The sequence below is a fragment of the Melanostigma gelatinosum genome (assembly GCF_949748355.1).
Source record: "Melanostigma gelatinosum genome assembly, chromosome: 13".
Taxonomy (NCBI): Eukaryota; Metazoa; Chordata; class Actinopteri; order Perciformes; family Zoarcidae; genus Melanostigma; species Melanostigma gelatinosum.
Window position 1 is genome coordinate 11,861,766 of NC_136646.1, and position 17,947 is coordinate 11,879,712.

At 45.0% G+C, this 17,947-nt stretch overlaps 3 protein-coding genes across 4 annotated transcripts in view; 1 reads left to right on the forward strand and 2 right to left on the reverse strand.

The window, feature by feature from the left end:
* Positions 1–1,957: 1,957 nt before the first annotated feature.
* Positions 1,958–7,624, reverse strand: retreg3 (reticulophagy regulator family member 3). The gene is made up of 10 exons (XM_079281372.1): positions 7,549–7,624; positions 7,045–7,320; positions 5,057–5,163; positions 4,714–4,744; positions 4,494–4,620; positions 4,071–4,155; positions 3,397–3,534; positions 2,972–3,054; positions 2,650–2,782; positions 1,958–2,557 (listed from the first exon to the last, which is right to left on the reverse strand). Exons 2-10 carry the CDS (start codon positions 7,290–7,292, stop codon positions 2,022–2,024), a joined length of 1,488 nt encoding a protein of 495 aa, XP_079137498.1. The 5' UTR covers positions 7,293–7,320; positions 7,549–7,624; the 3' UTR covers positions 1,958–2,021.
* A 1,406-nt stretch (positions 7,625–9,030) lies between these two features.
* On the forward strand, positions 9,031–14,816 carry tubg1 (tubulin, gamma 1). The gene is made up of 11 exons (XM_079281906.1): positions 9,031–9,186; positions 9,568–9,680; positions 9,891–10,058; positions 10,162–10,230; positions 11,288–11,367; positions 11,449–11,575; positions 12,473–12,559; positions 12,924–13,073; positions 13,177–13,329; positions 13,426–13,587; positions 14,004–14,816. Exons 1-11 carry the CDS (start codon positions 9,138–9,140, stop codon positions 14,199–14,201), a joined length of 1,356 nt encoding a protein of 451 aa, XP_079138032.1. The 5' UTR covers positions 9,031–9,137; the 3' UTR covers positions 14,202–14,816.
* A 409-nt stretch (positions 14,817–15,225) lies between these two features.
* plekhh3 (pleckstrin homology, MyTH4 and FERM domain containing H3) overlaps positions 15,226–17,947 on the reverse strand; it is a 28,487-nt gene continuing 25,765 nt past the window's right edge. For both annotated transcript variants that reach the window (XM_079282734.1, XM_079282735.1), the window contains one exon: positions 15,226–17,463. In XM_079282734.1, coding sequence (XP_079138860.1) covers positions 17,293–17,463 — 171 coding nt within the window. In that variant the 3' untranslated portion in view covers positions 15,226–17,292. The remainder of the gene's footprint in view (positions 17,464–17,947) is intronic.

The following is a 17,947-nucleotide window of genomic DNA, read 5'->3' on the forward strand; positions in this document are numbered from 1 at the left end:
CGTGTCCCTGAGCAAGACGCTGAACCCCCGGCTCTTCTGCGAAGTCGAAAAGGGTTTTGAGTGGGGTAATTAGCCTGGGGAGGATATTATATATAATTTGGGTAGTGGGTCACGGCTTGTCATTAAGGGGTGATGGTGGTTCCCGCAGCCAGACCAGTTGAGAACCACTGGATTAGACAATCTTCTCACTAACTTTATGTCGGTCATATAGGGACACTAGTATACATTTGAGACCGTTTCATAACCAGTTAAAAGTTCCTCACGGTAACTTTAGGAACAGTCTCAAGAGCTTTATCTGAAATTACGATTCACCTTTCAACTCCTGTCACTTGAAATAACACCCGAGACAGATTTCATTGCAAACATTTTATTCAACAAGATTTGCACATCAAAACATATCAAAACCAGTTTACAGAGAAGACTATACACTACTATGCACATAAACATCATCACACTGACTACAGATCACTCACACTGAGGAACAGACTCTTCCTGGAGCAGCAATCAGCAACATCGTGGTTCAGCAATCAGCAACATTCTGGTTAACTGAGGTCAGACAACTCGGACCTGATCTATTTCAGCCTAGACGTACCAGCAAACTCCTAAACAGTGCACATCTGTATCTACTTCACTGTCTGAATGTGAATCCAGCTGTTTTTTTTCAATTGTGTTAAACAATAGTTGCTGCTATAATTTTCCTCTCAAAATATAATTGAAGAGAACAATGGGTCTGTTAAAAAGCATTTTCTCATTTTAATAAATCTCAACTGTGGCTCATTTAAGTTTGAAGTGCCATTTCCACAGTTAAGTTGTGTCTTACTGAAATCAGGCTGACCAGCACATAAAAGCCACATCAAACCTTTACAAACACTTTTTAAAAAAAGGATAGAATGAGAACTTTCTATACCCAATTTTGATGTAAACATGTTCCCCCATTAAAATAGTAAAAGATCTCTGTATTGAAGAATATCAGATTTTTCTCTTAAAAAGTTCAGCATGACCGCCAACTACATGAAATACAAAGATGGGTAAAAGTTAAAGAAATGTGTTGAAATAGGACTTTTGAAACACAGAGCTGATTCAAGGTATTAAACATGGAAATATTATGCTGTATTAAAAAGGCAGGGAAATGAAATCATACTCGCATAGAAATAAGAAACAGACCTCCTCCTGGGGCACAGGTTCATGAACACAATGAACAGCAAACATCAGGTCAGAAGAATGGGACAAAAGAAGCTCCAAAAACGCATGAAGATGTCTCCGTATGTTAAGACAGCAGAGACGCAAACAAGTAAAGTGAACTGAAACTTATGCAAATATTCTTCATGTTCATTATGGAAGAGAATCACTGTCCAAATTCACTACTGCTGACAAGAGTCTAAATACCGTTAATTTAAAATCTGTAAACCTGGAACAAAATAAATCAACTATCAGATTACAGAAGAGCAAGAATATCGACAGCAACATGATCTGCTGGTTCTTTGAAAAGGGACACAAATGAGGAGTTTATTTAGCTGTATCGACTATTCCAGTGACTAAAGAAACTAGAACATGTAATGCTGTTCCATAGTGTCATTATCAAAGTAATCAGCTCAACCAACAGGAATGTCATATTTGGTCCCATGTTAAATAGCCCTGTATAATAAAAAAGATTCTATGGGCACTGTTCTTTATTTTTAAGTAAAGTGCCCGTGTAAATTAATTACAAGACTGCGACACGGCTCAATAATGCTGGTTAATAATAATAATAATAATAATAATAATGTGTTTAATGTATGTTGTTGCATTTCCTATTGCTCAGCCTACAAAGTAAGAGTCTGGATGATCAGCGTTTAAAAGTAAGGGAGGAAAGAGTGTGAGAACAATAAAAATAAAATCTTCACAGTGATAATCTGATGCCAATTAGAAGCAGGGCTGCTGGAACCTAAAATCATCACACACACTCACAGCTCATGAAGTTGCACTCATGTGCGCACACACACACAAACACACACACACACACACACACACACACACACACACTACTGTGGTTTACCTAGCAGGCTAGACAAGAAGTTATGCCCCTGGCTCTCTCCCAGTCTACTGCTCCCTCCTCCTCCAAGGGGATCCATCTGGTTCAGTTCAGACTGATCCAGCATTTCAAAGTCCTCTCCGTCCAAGTCCGTGTCCAGCTCGGAGCTGGACTGCTTGCGGTAGCTTCGGTGGGCTCCGGCCCGGGGAGGGCCTCCTCTGCGAGGAGGCCGAGGTTGCAACGCCCCGGCCAGCGCTGCCTGGATCATGTTGCTGGCGATGACTCCGGCCAAGTCTCCGGCGAAATCGGAGGCAGGTGGCAGCCCGCTGAGAGAGAGTTCTGAATCCAGGTCCTCCTGGTCCGAGTCCAGATGAGCATCTATATCCAGCATTGAGGCCCGGTGACTAGCTAGCGCGGACAGACTCAGCAGACCTATGCTCGTGTCGTCGTCGTCGTCGTCCATCAGAGTGGCATCGGGGTTGATGGAGGGGAAGCCTTGGAGGTCTCGAGCAAATGATTCCTCCGCATCACTGTGTCTGTCAAGATCTGACCAAAAAATACAGACGGGGACGCAGTGAGAGACACGAACCAACAGGAAAATAAAAGGAAGAGAACATCTGGAACACCTGCACACTTACCCTCAGAGCCCTCTGTGAGCGGGGTCTGGCCACGCGATAGGTTAAACGTCCCATTATCGGTGTAGGACACCTCAGCATCAGAGTGCTCAGAGTCGGTCAGAGCAAGTTCTTTAGCAACAGTAGCATCATCGAACTAGGAGAGACAGAAGAGGGAAAAATGTTACATATTTTACAAGTTGTTGTGTGTGTGTGTTTATATAACGCCTGAGGCAATAACATCTTATTATGAGGCATAATAAGATGTTCCCTAACATCAATATTAACAGAATAAGTAGCAGATAAATTAAAATATCAAGAGACTCAGGGAGTTAAACAGACTTACTGATGGGCAGAAAGCAGCCAACTCTTCCTCCTCGCTATCGTCGTCTTCACCCGAGGCTAAGCCGCGGAGAGGCCTCCGCAGGACTGCAGAGAGGAATGACGTACATACAGACAACATGTTTACATTCACACTCATGAACAGTGCCGCGTCGTCAGTTTAACAAGTGGAACCAAAGTCCAAATGAGCAGCCTGAAGACATCACGTATAGGTAACGCAGGAAAATCCGAACCATGTTGAATTGTTCTTAGATTAAACGTTGCTGTTCAGAAGAATAACGCGCTGTGAAATCTGTGGAAGTTATCTTTACGTAACATTTCTTTGTTTAAGGTCAAATTGTGGTTTTGACTTTATTTGCATTGTCAGATCAGCACGCAGAAAGTTCTAAATATCAACATTTAAAAAATAAAATGTGATGCAATACTCACACTGATTATCAATGGGCTTTGACATCATGAAGCCACAAACACTGAAGTCCAGTCTCTGCAGGACAGGGTCCAGCTTCAAACACACATGCTGAAAAACCCTGTGATAGGCTCCCAGAGGAGCCAGGACAGTAGCCCACACTAGAGAGGAAAAGAAAACGAGTCATTAGGAAAACAGGAGGGACTTCTGTTGGGGTCGTTTAGTACAAAAACAGCTGCGTTTCTTTATGTTCGGTACAGATTCAGTTCCTAGATTACTCTCATCACTTAAGACACAAGCCTGTGAGAGCTTCAGTAGAGACACAGACAACGTGGGGTAGAGGGAGCAGCAGTGGGTCGTTTCAGGACGTCAGAGGAGAAGGCCTTGGCAGCTCGTGCCCCCCCGGCTCTCCAGTCCACACTGGTTAGAGGGTAGGAGATTAGCCCGGTCTCACTCTGACCTCCTTTGCTTTCTGCCTGGCTCCACTCCCTCCCTCCTTCCTTCCTTCCTTCCGCGCCTCATCCCGGGTTTCTAATCACCTCACAGGCCAGGTCTCTGGTACTGGTGCCCCACAGATCTGGTTTCAGCACCCATGTATTTTTAAAGAGGACTAAGTCAAGCAGAGTTTCCCTGCCAACGTGGCCCCGTGAAGGAGCCGGGATCTGTAGTTAGAACCGATTAAACCGCCGGGACTCACCAGCAGAGTAGGAGAGCACCAGTCCAGGAATGGAGCTGCCAACCACAGCCAAGCAGCTGAACACTCCACAGGTCAGCATGCAGAACTGACACAGAGCAACAACACACAGGGAGTCAAGTCAGCACCTAGAATACTAAACATATACACATGTACCATATACACAGAACTATGGTACATGTCACATCTGATGCTTACAACCACAATAGGGCAACATGTTGACATTCACTATTATCATAATCACTCCAATTATAATATGGGATGAATTGTTGTGCCTAGTTTGAGAATAATTACTCAGAATTCAACCTGAATGACTTTAAATATACTTGAGATTTTGCACGATTAAAAGATGTCACCATACCAAAAACAGATGCTGTGCTATATACAGTATATCGGGTTGTTGTCCCTATTGTGTGTGGTCCTCACCTTGCCAGGCTGATGCTGTTTGTACTGCACCACACTGGATAAGAGAAGTGCTCCACTGACCCAGGCCTCAGCGATGTGGTGGCACAGCTCAGGCACACTGAGGATGCCCGGCTGCACCAGACCCCAGCTAGAAGACACAAAGAGGGGGAAATGATTAATACCTTTATACCAGTATTACTGTTGGTATTATCTTCTAAGGTGGTGGGTTACAGTAACAAACCTCTCAGTTTCTGAATCGTCCAGGTCGCCGACTGTGTAGAGAGAGAACATTCATCACTTTAAGAACATAGAAAAACTCCAAATTGTGTTACATTTTCTTCTTAAACGTTTCACCACTTTGATCTCTTGGTCTGTGTGTGTGTGTGTGTGTGTGTGTATGTGTGTGTGTGTGTGTGTGTGTGTGAGAGAGACACAAGTTCAGAATCAGGTTATTAACTGTTTTCAGATGTAATAGAAATCCCTTTCCCTGCGGACTGATCACATATCTATTCTGACAAATCACATCGGTTGCAAATAACAGCAACTTGAGGAATAATCTGTCGTAAAAAAGCAACTTCTATCACCTCCAATCACAGGCCAGATCTTATTTCTCCAGGTATCAACACAGACGACCACAGCCAGACCAGAAGCCAGCAGGAACAGCAGGCGCAGGGAGGTCAGGGCGAAGAACCTGGAGGGGAATAGAAACACAGATGAACGGACGGTACAACACAGACAGAGCAGTGACGATATACAAAGTTATACAACGCAACAGCTCATTAGCACGAAACCACAACACCCGTTTCCTTTATTCAGAATGAAGAAAAGGGGAAGTTTTCTCGATAAGCTTCCAGATATCGCAGGTGTTGTTGAATGCGGTTCCATCTTTGAGGGGGTGTTGTCCTCAACACTTAAAGTCCCGATGTGTTGCTGCACTTTCACATCACAAGACCTCATAATGTGTTGACTACAACAATGTTACAGGATTCAGCCAATCGGCAGAGATTAACAAAACAAAGAGTTTATTGGCAGAGACGAGAGGTTGGTATTTGGGGCAGCAGTGCAATTAGTACAGTAAATTTAAAAAACAAAACATAAAATGTAATTGTCTTAGTAAATCTAGCCCTACGCAGGCACAACAATATGTACTTGTACTTCAAATTTATGCAAAACAACAAAATGGACCCGTTGATAAATCCTTAAACAGCACTTTTTGGAGACGCACGTCATTGTGTGGTGGTTTAAGATTTAATTATTTTGTGAGCTGTGTCCGTTTCCCACTTGGTGCTTTAAAAAGGGAAAACAAGACCACCTCAGGGAGCAATGCCTCGTCATCCTTATTGACCAAATGCGTCCGCACACATGAGGAATTTGACCCCGTTTTCTTGGATACCCTCAGTATGCACACATAACGGTTACATAACAAAGACAAATAAAGGTAAAGAATAGACATGACTGTTATGAACAGAGGTATTCCTTTAAACAAATAGGTGCACATATGAATATGATATAAACTGATATGACCACTTTGTGTATTAGATCAGAAGGGCACTTCATTGGGGAGAAACTAGCCTGCACCACCGAGTGTGTGGACGAGCGGCTTTACACGCCCGGTGGTCTGATGGAATAAAGTCTGAATGACTGAACTCCATCAGCAGACCGGCCGACGCAGCTTCTTCTCCGGTCAGTGCTTCTTACCATACAACAATAACACCGTCATCTAATTTAACCAAATCTTGGCCTCGTGGACTACAGTTCTGGTCTCAGGGCTGATCACACCTGGAGACATACAGGAATACACTGCTATTCACTGGCACGTGCTCAATGCCTCACTAAAATGACATTCCTCTAACTTCTGTGGGGGCAACACATTGACTTGTAGATTGCTGAGGATTGGTAAAGCGGATGACCCCGCGGCACCACGCTGTCATCGAGCTTAAGGAACCGGTAGAAGTGTCCGTAGAGTCTATAAATAGAGCCACTAGTCAGCCATCTGTCTCGTCTTCAACTGACAGGTGAAGCGTTTGTGTAGAAGCACCAGCTGTCACACCTGCTGACGACCTCTGTATTGTCTAAAAGCAGGTTGCTATTGGAACAGAGTTAATGATTCCACTTGCCATCACTGGCCATTGGTTGCTAGTATTACTATATTATTTAAGTTATGGCTAATACTTATCATTTTCATATTATTTCCTTGTTTAAATATCATTTACAACGTATCATTGGAGACAAGTGGGTTGTGTGTAACAGCGCCCTCTGCTGGCTGCTTGCAGACTCTAGTGGTGCGCCGAGCTTTCATGAACTGGTCTGAAGCAAGCTGTTTTCATGTGTTCCGGAGCTTGTGACCATAACGTTGTCAATGAGAGTCACTGAAGCTGTTCTGTCTTTTACCAGCTGTATTCTGTCCGATGAATAAACGCCTGGTTGGAGCCATCAAAAGATATCGTGTCCTGAATTAAACACAACGCAACTCCGTTACGCAACTGCTACACTATGACACTGGTAAACACGAGCTTTGGGAAACACAACGACTTAGCCATTAAAATGTACTAAAGTAAGAGTTGTAACTCACCAGAACACAACGTTGACCGCGGTGTAGAGGAGCACACACTGTAGAGGTCTCTCCCACACCAGGACGGACTGTAGGTAGGTCAGGACGGGCTCGTAGGGCCCCAGCCGGGACTGAAGAGCCGCTTTGACCGCCCGGACATGACCGTCTCTCTCGCTGGAGCACGGTCGACTCCGCAGGCAGACACTAGACCCTTGCTGGACAGAGCAATCGTCCGCAGCTGCGTCTCCCGTTGCACCAGTGTGCGCCATCTTAACGTCAATCGTCGATGCAGTCCGCCTGTCAAATAAAGACATTAGTGGAAGCAGGTAACGTTACATGCGGTGCACCACAGCGCCACGGAGCAGCTCACAGCATCACAAGATCGGCTAACAGGTCTCGGCTAATGAATTGCTAAGCTAACTGCTAAGCTAAGCTAGCTGCATCATCGTGATAGCGTCTAACACTAAACACTAGCTACATTATAATAGAAGCGAGCATGTTATCAAAGAAAGTGATGACACGTACTATTTCGGCATTTTTGAAGAAATGACAAGCTCTCTTCGCAAGCTGACAATATCACGTAACCTGTTTTCTGTTTTTCTGAGTCCTCAACAGCCAATCAGAGTCCCTTCAGGCCCTGCGTCATGCTGCGTTCAAGGACAATGGGAATCATTTGTTTTGCATTGACAAACGTGTCAGCAAGCCATCATGAAAACTTATTTTACGTTAAAACAGTCATGTATCCATTTTCTTATGTCCTTTATAATTTTGCATGGCTGTGTACGAACCAAATAGAGTTGAGCAAATAAAATATATATTTTTACTTAGCGGCTCCGTTGTTCGATTAAATATGTTTATGTCCAATGAGAGGGTGATTACATTATATGTAGAAACACGTCCCTCGAGCAGTGACCCGTAAATGCAACAGAGGTCTGATTACACAATTATCTTCAATGTAAAAGTTCGTTATTGTGTTATTTAAAATATTGATTGTACATATTTTAGATGGAAAATCGGAAAATTGTGTACGCTACTGTGTCTGCCTTTATGCTTGGCACCCTAAAGAAAAATATGGCACTGGAGTTGATGGCCTATTAAAAGCGTTAACTGTATTCATAAACTGTCTACAGTGCCACCCAGTGGTCAGAGTGTATAACTACATCCTGCTGTAATGGCTTTATTTCGAATTACTTAACCGGAAATAATACTATGCTATTGTGTCTAACTTGATTATCGCTTTTCAGCTACAGTTACACTTTGTGACCACAAGGGGGCAGAAACACTCACGACTATAGATGCACTATCTACTGTATAGTCATGAGTTTTTCTCAGTTTTTCTTAGAGGCAGAATATACAACACAGCTGGTGCTGATTATTATGACCAGATTAAACATTAAACGCTCTCAAAACAACAAACAAACAAACTAATTTCATTATGGAACATAAATGGATCTTATTGTAGAAGCAACAGAATTTGTCACAGTCATACAACTACTAAGCTCCCTCCAAATCTGGTCCATTTAAAATAGCCACACACACACACACACACGATTTATATTATTTTACATTGTAAACTGTCTGCTGTTTTCTTTAACATGTCGTACCCCTCTCTTTCTTTTAAAATACACATATGTAGTTACAACAAATGGCCACTGCAGGGCAATGAATGAACAGTCCATCGATTCCGGGAACGTCAAGGTAGAAACATTAATACTTCCGGCAAAGACTTTCAAAATAAAACTTTCAAACCACCACAGGAAACAAATTTAAACCAGAGAATGGATGCAATCTTCATGGCTTTTATGTGAAGTTGACTTGTAAAAGCAAGGATTCCCTACATTTTGCCTGGATTCTCTGCCTGGAACATTGAAATGTGTTGAAAAGTCTGCTTTATGACTCGACAAACTCCGACACAGTAGGCGGCGGTAGTCAGCTTCATTATGGCTCATCAACGCGCTTATACACAGCAGAAGAAGACTGCTTGCAGCGTCACATCAGCACCAAGCGGGAAGCAGGTGGTGGAGCAGTGTGAGCAGTAGTCGACCTTTCTTGGTTTGTTTAGCTAGCAAGCAGCCTAGCAGGCTAGCAAAACAAGGAGCACCGGAATACCGAAGATGCCTCGGGAAATCATAACGCTCCAGCTCGGACAGTGTGGAAATCAAAGTACGTGACCGACGAGATGATTGTTAATATTGCTCTATATCCCTCTTCTACGTGAGCCAATGTCCGACATTTAAGTTAGCTAGCTAGGATGATCTGTCACGTAAAGGCGTTAGCTAGCTAAATCGAGCTAAAATCGAAATATAGCGAACATAAACAGCGACAGCATCACCTAGCTTAGCCTACGAGTGGGTAACGGGATCTCTAACGTTACAAGTACAAGACGCGTTACCGTTAAGTGACGTTACCTGCGTGTGTCATTCAGACAACAACGCAGCTTATGATAACGTTGATGTGTATAATGTTTGTTTATTAAGATCACAAACGGCTAATTAACGTGATCTAACGTGTTGCTAACCTGCTCCTCTCTCTGTTATTTTGCAGTTGGTTTTGAGTTTTGGAAGCAGCTGTGTGCAGAGCATGGCATCAGTCCAGAGGGGATCGTGGAGGAGTTTGCTACTGAGGGGACCGACAGAAAGGATGTGTTCTTCTATCAGGTAACATTATCGCTACAAAAAGGAGCATCTTTTCTGCTCACCATGAAGATTGTACGTTCAGCCTTTATGCAGCAACATTATGTGCCACTAGATGGAGTGGTTGCAGTGTAAACTGAAGTAACTTAGACTCTGCATCCACACACACACACGGCCCCTCAGAGACTGTGCAGTGTCACCAGATAACTCCTGGTTATTCCGAACACTCCACAGGCTGACGATGAGCACTACATCCCACGCGCGGTTCTGCTGGATCTGGAGCCGAGGGTGATCCACTCCATCCTCAACTCTCCATACGCAAACCTTTACAACCCGGAGAACATCTACCTGTCAGAGCACGGAGGAGGCGCTGGGAACAACTGGGCCAGCGGATATTCACAGGTGATCACCGGGAATGACGTGTTCCTTTTTGGAACCCTGAAAAACAACAACAAACATGTAATACGTCTACAATTCTGCTCTGGTTTTTTCTTTCCCTTTTTAGGGCAAAAAAATCCAAGAAGACATCTTTGACATCATTGACCGGGAGGCAGATGGCAGTGACAGTCTGGAGGCAAGTCTGGAATAAAAAAAAAACTGATTTAAAAGTACGGTGATATTGTTGCGTGTAGACAGAAATATTACATAGCATAGTCAACTGACACTCGTACCCCAAACATGCAAGAAAACATCAAAAGCATTCATCTTTTGTAGTTCATTTCAGATTACAAACTGCTTGTGTTATTACATGGACACAAGCTTGTAATAAAGCCACCACTCCTACATAGCAGCGCGATACCCAGACTGGCTCAAACAAACAGGAAACGACTTGTTTGTGGTTGTTTCTCGTCTTTCGGTGACATTTTGCAGGTGTAGCTCTTTGGCCCCGGGGCCTCTGCCCGGTAGGCCCGTTCAGTAATTCATCCACGGTCTGAATAATATCAGGGAACACTTGATCGTACTCAAACATGACTTTTATTGCGGTAAAATAGAAACCAACGACTTGATCTAAACGATGTTAAAATGGTGCCGGTGCCCGACATCCTAAAACTAGCAGAGCCCCACACACACGCCTCACTATTATTCTTAGCCTCTTTTTTTTTTTTTTGGTGAACTTCATCCAGCTGCCAGCCTCCCATTTAAAGAAAAAAAAACACACATTTCCTCTCAAGGTCTGCAATTTCTGTAACTCACTCACATTATGACCCCACATTATTATTGAGTGTGTGCGTCAGATAAGAAGGTGGGCCGAGCTGCCGTGTGTGTGTGTGTGTGTGTGTGTGTGTGTGTGTGTGTGTGTGTGTGTGTGTGTGTGTGTGTGTGTGTGTGTGTGTGTGTGTGTGTGTGTGTGTGTGTGTGTGTGTGTTGGCAGGGTGTGGCGTGGTGATAATAGCCGGGCGAGTGTGGAAGGCAGGTATTACCGGGCTGCGTTGGGGGGGGGGGGGGGAGAGAGAGGGAGCCTATTTGTGAGGTGGGGCTGCACTCCCATTTATATACGGTAACTGCCAAGGGCGATAGAGGCATTTGCTCACCCACACACATTTGGCTTTTTCTGGCGTTCACAGTGAGCTTCATACACACGTGGCACATTGCTGGAGCTGTAAACGTGAGTAACTGTTTTGTCTTTGCAGGGATTCGTCCTCTGTCATTCCATCGCTGGGGGGACGGGCTCGGGGCTCGGATCCTATCTGCTGGAGAAACTCAATGACAGGTCAACAAATGCAACTTGTTGGAAAACAACTTGTTCCTTTGTGTGTGTGTGTGTGTGAATACTATATCTTCTGATCTGCAGGTACCCGAAGAAGCTGGTGCAGACGTACTCCGTTTTCCCAAACCAGGATGAGATGAGCGACGTGGTCGTTCAGCCGTACAACTCGCTGCTCACGCTGAAGAGGCTCACCCAGAACGCAGACTGCGTGGTGAGCAGCTGATTAATCCCGTTGCTTCACAACCTCCACGAGACGGCTTACAACACACTTCCACACAAGCCCCGGTTAGCTTGTGAAAATACGACACTGGAGCTGAACTGCTCCTCTGTCAATGAGCTGCAACAGGAAACAAAAAGGATCGTGACTTCACCCTTTGAGTGTGTGGTTTTGTAATTTGACCACCCAGTTGTCGCTTGTCTTTTACGGTTATGAACGTAAATAACCTCACAAAAACTCAAATATAAGGAGGGGGACAATAAGCTGCTTGTAGGCAGGGTTCACAAACAGACAGCATACAATAAAAAGAGGGAAAGCTACACAGATGAATCCATAAGTAGCTCTTTATGACATTACATCTGTGTCAACGTCCATACAAATGTATCACAAATATGAATAAGAATAATAAACGTCAGCGTCACAGCGATAATAGGCCCATACAGTATCTAAATATCTTCGTCACCACTCCCCCAATAAGGAACTCCCGTCAGACGATCCCACTTCTTCGGCGCCCTCAATGATTGTGCAACACACTAATAAAGAAGCAAACTCAGCAATCAAACTTAATAAGTCAGTCTCACGTTGGTGATTGTGTTAGTCTGAGATGCTCCAGCGGTCTAATGGTGTTTTCTCTCTAATACCTACTTCCTCCAGGGTCATGCATGAGGCCCTCAAGTTGATCAAGTTATCCAGAGAGCTAATATAGACTCTGTCCCCCTGTTGCAACTGTGTTACTCACACGGACACCTTCTCACTCTCTTTAACATCGGCAGCAGTCTGTTGACCTACAAAGTGTTTTTCTTTTTTTGCTGGAGGGAATCTCTTCTGTTATCTCTTCATGTGTCTAACAATAACCCTCCTGTGTGTGTGTGTGTGTGTGTGGCACATCAGGTGGTGTTGGATAACACGGCTCTAAATCGCATCGCCACCGACAGGCTGCACATCCAGAACCCCTCGTTCTCTCAGATCAACCAGCTGGTGAGTTGTTGCAGCCTCTCCACCTCCTCCAGTTGTTTTCACAGCTCGTCAGCCAGCAGGGGTTTAGGTATACCCGACTACCGGGCTGTGTGCAAACAAAGGAACAACGTCGAGACCGGCTCCACTCGACTTCCAGATCGACGAGCTTCAGAAACTAGTTTGGCGAGTCGGTTGCACGTCGGACCGGATTTCAGCTTCCCTTAGAAATGAGGCGCTGTCAAGCAAGCTGGCTCGACAGGAACCACACTTGGAGATTTTTGAAATGAATTAATGAATCTAACTCTTAATAACGTCTGTGTAAGCTTAGCAGACGAGTATATATGTAAACCTCCCGTGTCTGAGCTGTACCTTCACACACACACAGGTTTCCACCATCATGTCTGCCAGCACAACCACGCTGCGCTACCCGGGCTACATGAACAACGACCTCATCGGCCTGATCGCGTCCCTCATCCCCACACCCCGCCTCCACTTCCTCATGACCGGCTACACACCACTTACTACCGACCAGTCGGTGAGTGACAGAAGAGCATCGGTGGGACTGTAATGGAAAGCAATCGAGCAGTTCATATCTAAAAGTACTGAAAGTCCCTGCGATGTCGTAATCTGTGTTTCAGGTTGCTAGCGTGAGGAAGACCACGGTGCTGGATGTGATGAGGCGGCTCCTGCAGCCCAAGAACGTGATGGTGTCCACGGGACGAGAGAGGCAGTCCAACCACTGCTACATCGCCATCCTGAACATCATCCAGGGAGAGGTGGACCCCACGCAGGTACGAGCGCACGCGAGTACGGTTGAATCTCCATTTCTATGAATTCCAGATGGCTTAAAATCACTTCTTTTCTTTTTTTTTTGTACTCTACTGTAGGTGCACAAAAGCCTCCAAAGGATCCGGGAGCGCAAACTTGCCAGCTTCATTCCCTGGGGTCCCGCCAGCATCCAGGTGGCTTTGTCCAGGAAGTCGCCGTACCTGCCCTCGGCCCACCGAGTCAGCGGCCTGATGATGGCCAACCACACGAGCATCTCCTCTGTAAGTGCTCATCTTAGGAGTTGCGTCACCTCAATCTGTTTCTGTGTATTCAACCAGTTGAGACCTGTGTCTGTTCTGAGACAATACTTGAAGGATATGCATTATCCTAAAACGGCAGCAGTTGGAGGGGAATTCCACAAAAAAAATTTTTTTTGTGGAATTGTCATCCTGTCGAATTCCTCTTTTTCTGCCTTTTAGTGGCTTAAAACGTGAGCTGTGAAGTTGAGGGAAAATGCAGCCTTGTGATGTCATGAAATAACTTCCTCTCATTATAAAGCCCAAATTTAAAGTGATGTCATACATTTCGTTTGTTTCTGGTAACACAGAAGAAAAACAAAGTCTTCCAACTGTTAAATAAGTCCCGAGTGGGAAGCTGAACCGTAATCTCTTACACTTGGTCTCTGCTGTCTCCGCAGCTGTTCGAGCGGACGTGCAAGCAGTACGACAAACTGCGGAAGCGGGAAGCCTTCCTGGAGCAGTTCCGCAAAGAGGACATATTCAAGGACAACTTCGACGAGCTGGACAACTCTCGCGAAGTGGTCCAGCAGCTGATCGACGAGTACAGCGCGGCCACGCGGCCCGACTACATCTCCTGGGGAACGCAAGAACAGTGACCAGACCTGTCTTTGTGTCTCGACTGCAGTGGAGTGGGCAGCATACATGCGTAGATAGTTTATTCTAACTCTGTTTCTTCACTTCTCTAAATATTTTCTCCGACACATGGGTGTCCCAAAGAGACTGGCTGGAGCTGCTTCTCTGGAAAAAAAGAATACTTACTGGCTTGTTGTGGTGGTAAATAGAGAAACATGATTGTGACTCAAATTTGAAGAGAGACTGATGGAAGCTGTGTCACATCTGTGAGATTCTCAATCCCAGTTTAGATAAAAACAGTGAAGTAAGAGTCCTTCTGTGCAGAGAGCATCAATATATCTTGTACAAAACAATCTATAAACATCTGTTAAGTGTTTTTTCTTCTTCCTATATTCAGCTTTCCTGCCTTGTAGCCTATTTTCAGCATTGGCAGACAACCCGTTGCCTTGTTTTGCACCGAGTACAGTACTACGTTTATTTGTGCAGTAGATTTACAGGAAAGCGTCCACAGCCTACGACATGATTGCCTCGAGTGATGGGAGTAACATTGACCGGCCGTGTTGCATGATGGTTAATGCAGGCCCCCTACTGTACTGTTTCATGTTGCTTGGCTCATTGGACCGGTTTGAAGTGATGAATAAACAAGTTTTCTACAATTTTCCATTCGTCTCACCCTATCTGCCAAATGATGAAACACCACTCTCCCCTCACCTGGAGCTGCAGTGTTCTGGTGGCCGTTCATCTAACTCAGTTAAGGCTCATTACCGCGGGGGAACGTCAAGGCACTTGGCAACGTTTGCTCAACCGGCCATTGTTTTTAACCAGAGAAGCTTCGGGGGGGGGGGGGGGGGGGGAGGCTGCTCTCCGCTCTGCTGCTGGCGCCAAACGTCAGCCTTTTATAAAACATCTGGTTGAAAACAATCGTCTAGTCGAAGCACAAGAAACCACGTTTTCTGAAAATGAGAAAGGAAATGACAGCCGAGGCTACAAAACACTACTCGACACTCAATATCTGGTAAAATGGTGCTGTTTTATTTATTAATTACATACAGTATTTATAGTTTTTATTGCACTTTCAAGTTAGTTAAAAACAAACAGTGCAATTAACTATACACACGCACACACGTTACATTAAGAAGGTACCATGCAGCGTACGAACAAGCTTAATACAAAGCAACGACACGGGCAGTTTGATTTATCTGCTTTTCAAACTCGGGAGCTCGGAGCTGCCTGCAGCTGCAGTAGAAAAAGCAAAGACCTGCGTCTGAGCAGGAGGCGGCTGTGCAATGACTCGTCAAGGCCTTTCATGGCGAGGCTGGTGGAGCAGACTGTACTCTAAAATGATATTTACAAAGCCCATCTATGGCATCTAGCGCTTAAAAGGTGATCATTACATTAAAAGAAGGAGTAGAATGTATACAACAGGATGTCTTCATATTTGTCTGACATTCAAGTTTAAAGAGAAATTAGTAAATGTGAAAACAGTCAAATATAGATTGGGGGGGATTTTACAGTTTTTTGGGGATAATTTATTGTTATAAAAATAAAAAATAAACATCTTTGGTCCATGCTTAAACCCATGACTTGGCAAAACTTTGGCTTCACAAGAATACTCAAACAGTGAACACAAAGATGGAGCTACACATCTGGACTGCTTTTAAAGGAGCAGAACCAAAAGCTCTTTATGGCTCTTGGTTATTAACCTTCTATCAAAACACAGCTGGGTCTGCATTTAAGACATAAAGAACAGTAAAGTTTGCATAAATAATACTACAGAAGCACCCATGGCCTGATTCAAAAGGTTTCCGTTTAAATAGCAGGGGACTGATGTGGAACTGCACGGTAAATATGGCGTCAGTTCTTAAATGATCCAGATCTCTGACTAGGGGTTTTATGTGTACTCCGTTTCATTTCTTCCGATATATATATATATATATATATATATATATATATATATATTTTGTGAAAATAACAATAAACAGAGAAGCACCTGTTATTTTCAGCAGAGCAGAGCTGTATTAGGAAGATAGTAACTGACATAAGCAAAAATGATCCAATCAGTCAAGTGTTAACAAAGTTTCGTGTCGAGGATTACAGCCAAGACAAGCAGTGCAACAAAGGACACACAAGAGAATTTGGGTGGGAACGGCGTAGAAACAGCTCCACGATCCTTTGGTTTTCTGTGAGACAAAATTAAATCAGATCCTGAATGTGTAATCCAGGAAACGTTTTTTTTTCCTTGATCAAATAGACACACACACACACTGATAATCCCATCGGTAAGAGTCTAGATGGCAATGGCAGCCAAAGTGGCTTAGCTACAGAGTTCAACATCTGTTTCCAGTTCCAAGTTCACATGGCTGACTGCATCAACAGTTCCAGGTAATGCAAACCGCGCTGAGATCTTATGAAAACCGACCGTCTCTGATGAACATGTCAGCATGAGGGCACGCGAGAGAGTGACTGAGTGAGTGTGTGTGTAAGAAAAAGAGAGAGCGAGCCAAAGACAGAGGTGTGTGTGTGTGTGTGTGTGTGTGCGCGCCACTGAATGTTCCCAACACTATTCCAGCAGTGCATGAGGGACGAAGGCCTTCTAGGAAAGGCAATACAAATATGGCACACTATGAGAGAAAAGAGAGAGAGAGAGAGAGCGAGAGCGAGAGTAGTGTTTTCACTCTAAGCCATACCTTCATGATGGGAGTACCACAGCTTATTGTTGCCATAAGTCCTAACTGTGATGCCATCTCTCCCTGATGCAGCAAGGCTCACGCCAACGTCTCACATTGTGGAGGGGGGGGGGGTGTTGCCATGCTGGGTAACAGAGGTGGTTGCGTGACAGGATGGGGTGGAGGGTGTGTGACAGCTCATCAGCAACCGCATTGGTTTCTGACCTCACTTGCAAAACAGAACCCCCTCCCCCCCCTCCTCCCTCCCTCCTCCATCGGGCCAGCTCCTTCAGCTGGAAAGCTCAGCAAGGGTTTATTTTCACGGATGGAGAGCGAAAACAGCCCTCTCTTTGTTTTGGCTGCCGTGCCGTTCCCAGTGGAGGAGGCGTGGTGCCCTGAGGACTGGGGTTGGGGGGGGGGGGGGGGGGTGTCCGGCTATGGGTCTCCTTCAAACTGGGTGCGAGGGCAGCTCCAGGAGGGTGTGTTTGTGTGTCGAGGCCAGGTGATGGAATCCCACCCCTGTGCTTTCTGTTATGGTGATGTCCGCATCTTCCCCTTTCCCTCGCTGGCGACGGATGGCACTGAAATACGCATTCATCAGCTGCATGATCTCAGTCAGCTGTGACAGACAGACACACACAGAGAGAGAGAGAGAGAGCGAGAGCGACACACACACACACACACACAGAGGGAGAGAGCGAGAGCGACACACACACACACACACACACACACACACACACACACAGAGAGAGAGAGAGAGAGAGCGAGAGCGAGAGAGACACACACACACACACACACACACAGAGGGAGAGAGAGAGAGAGAGGTCAGATTGGTGGCAGTCTCAGTGTCTGTCTGGCACTGTCACACGAGGGTGGAGACGATGATGTCATCCAGCTGGATCCTCCAGAAGCCAAGGATGATGTTGTTTAGCAGATTTTGGAGGACACACACACACACACACACCTTGATCAGAAAAAATAAGCATTACACGCACTTGGATATTTCATCACTTTGACATATTTTATTCAGCACCAGAAACAAAAGTGCTGCTGAGGAGTTCATCCGTCTCTCTGCTACCCTGACCTTGGTGGACATGACCACC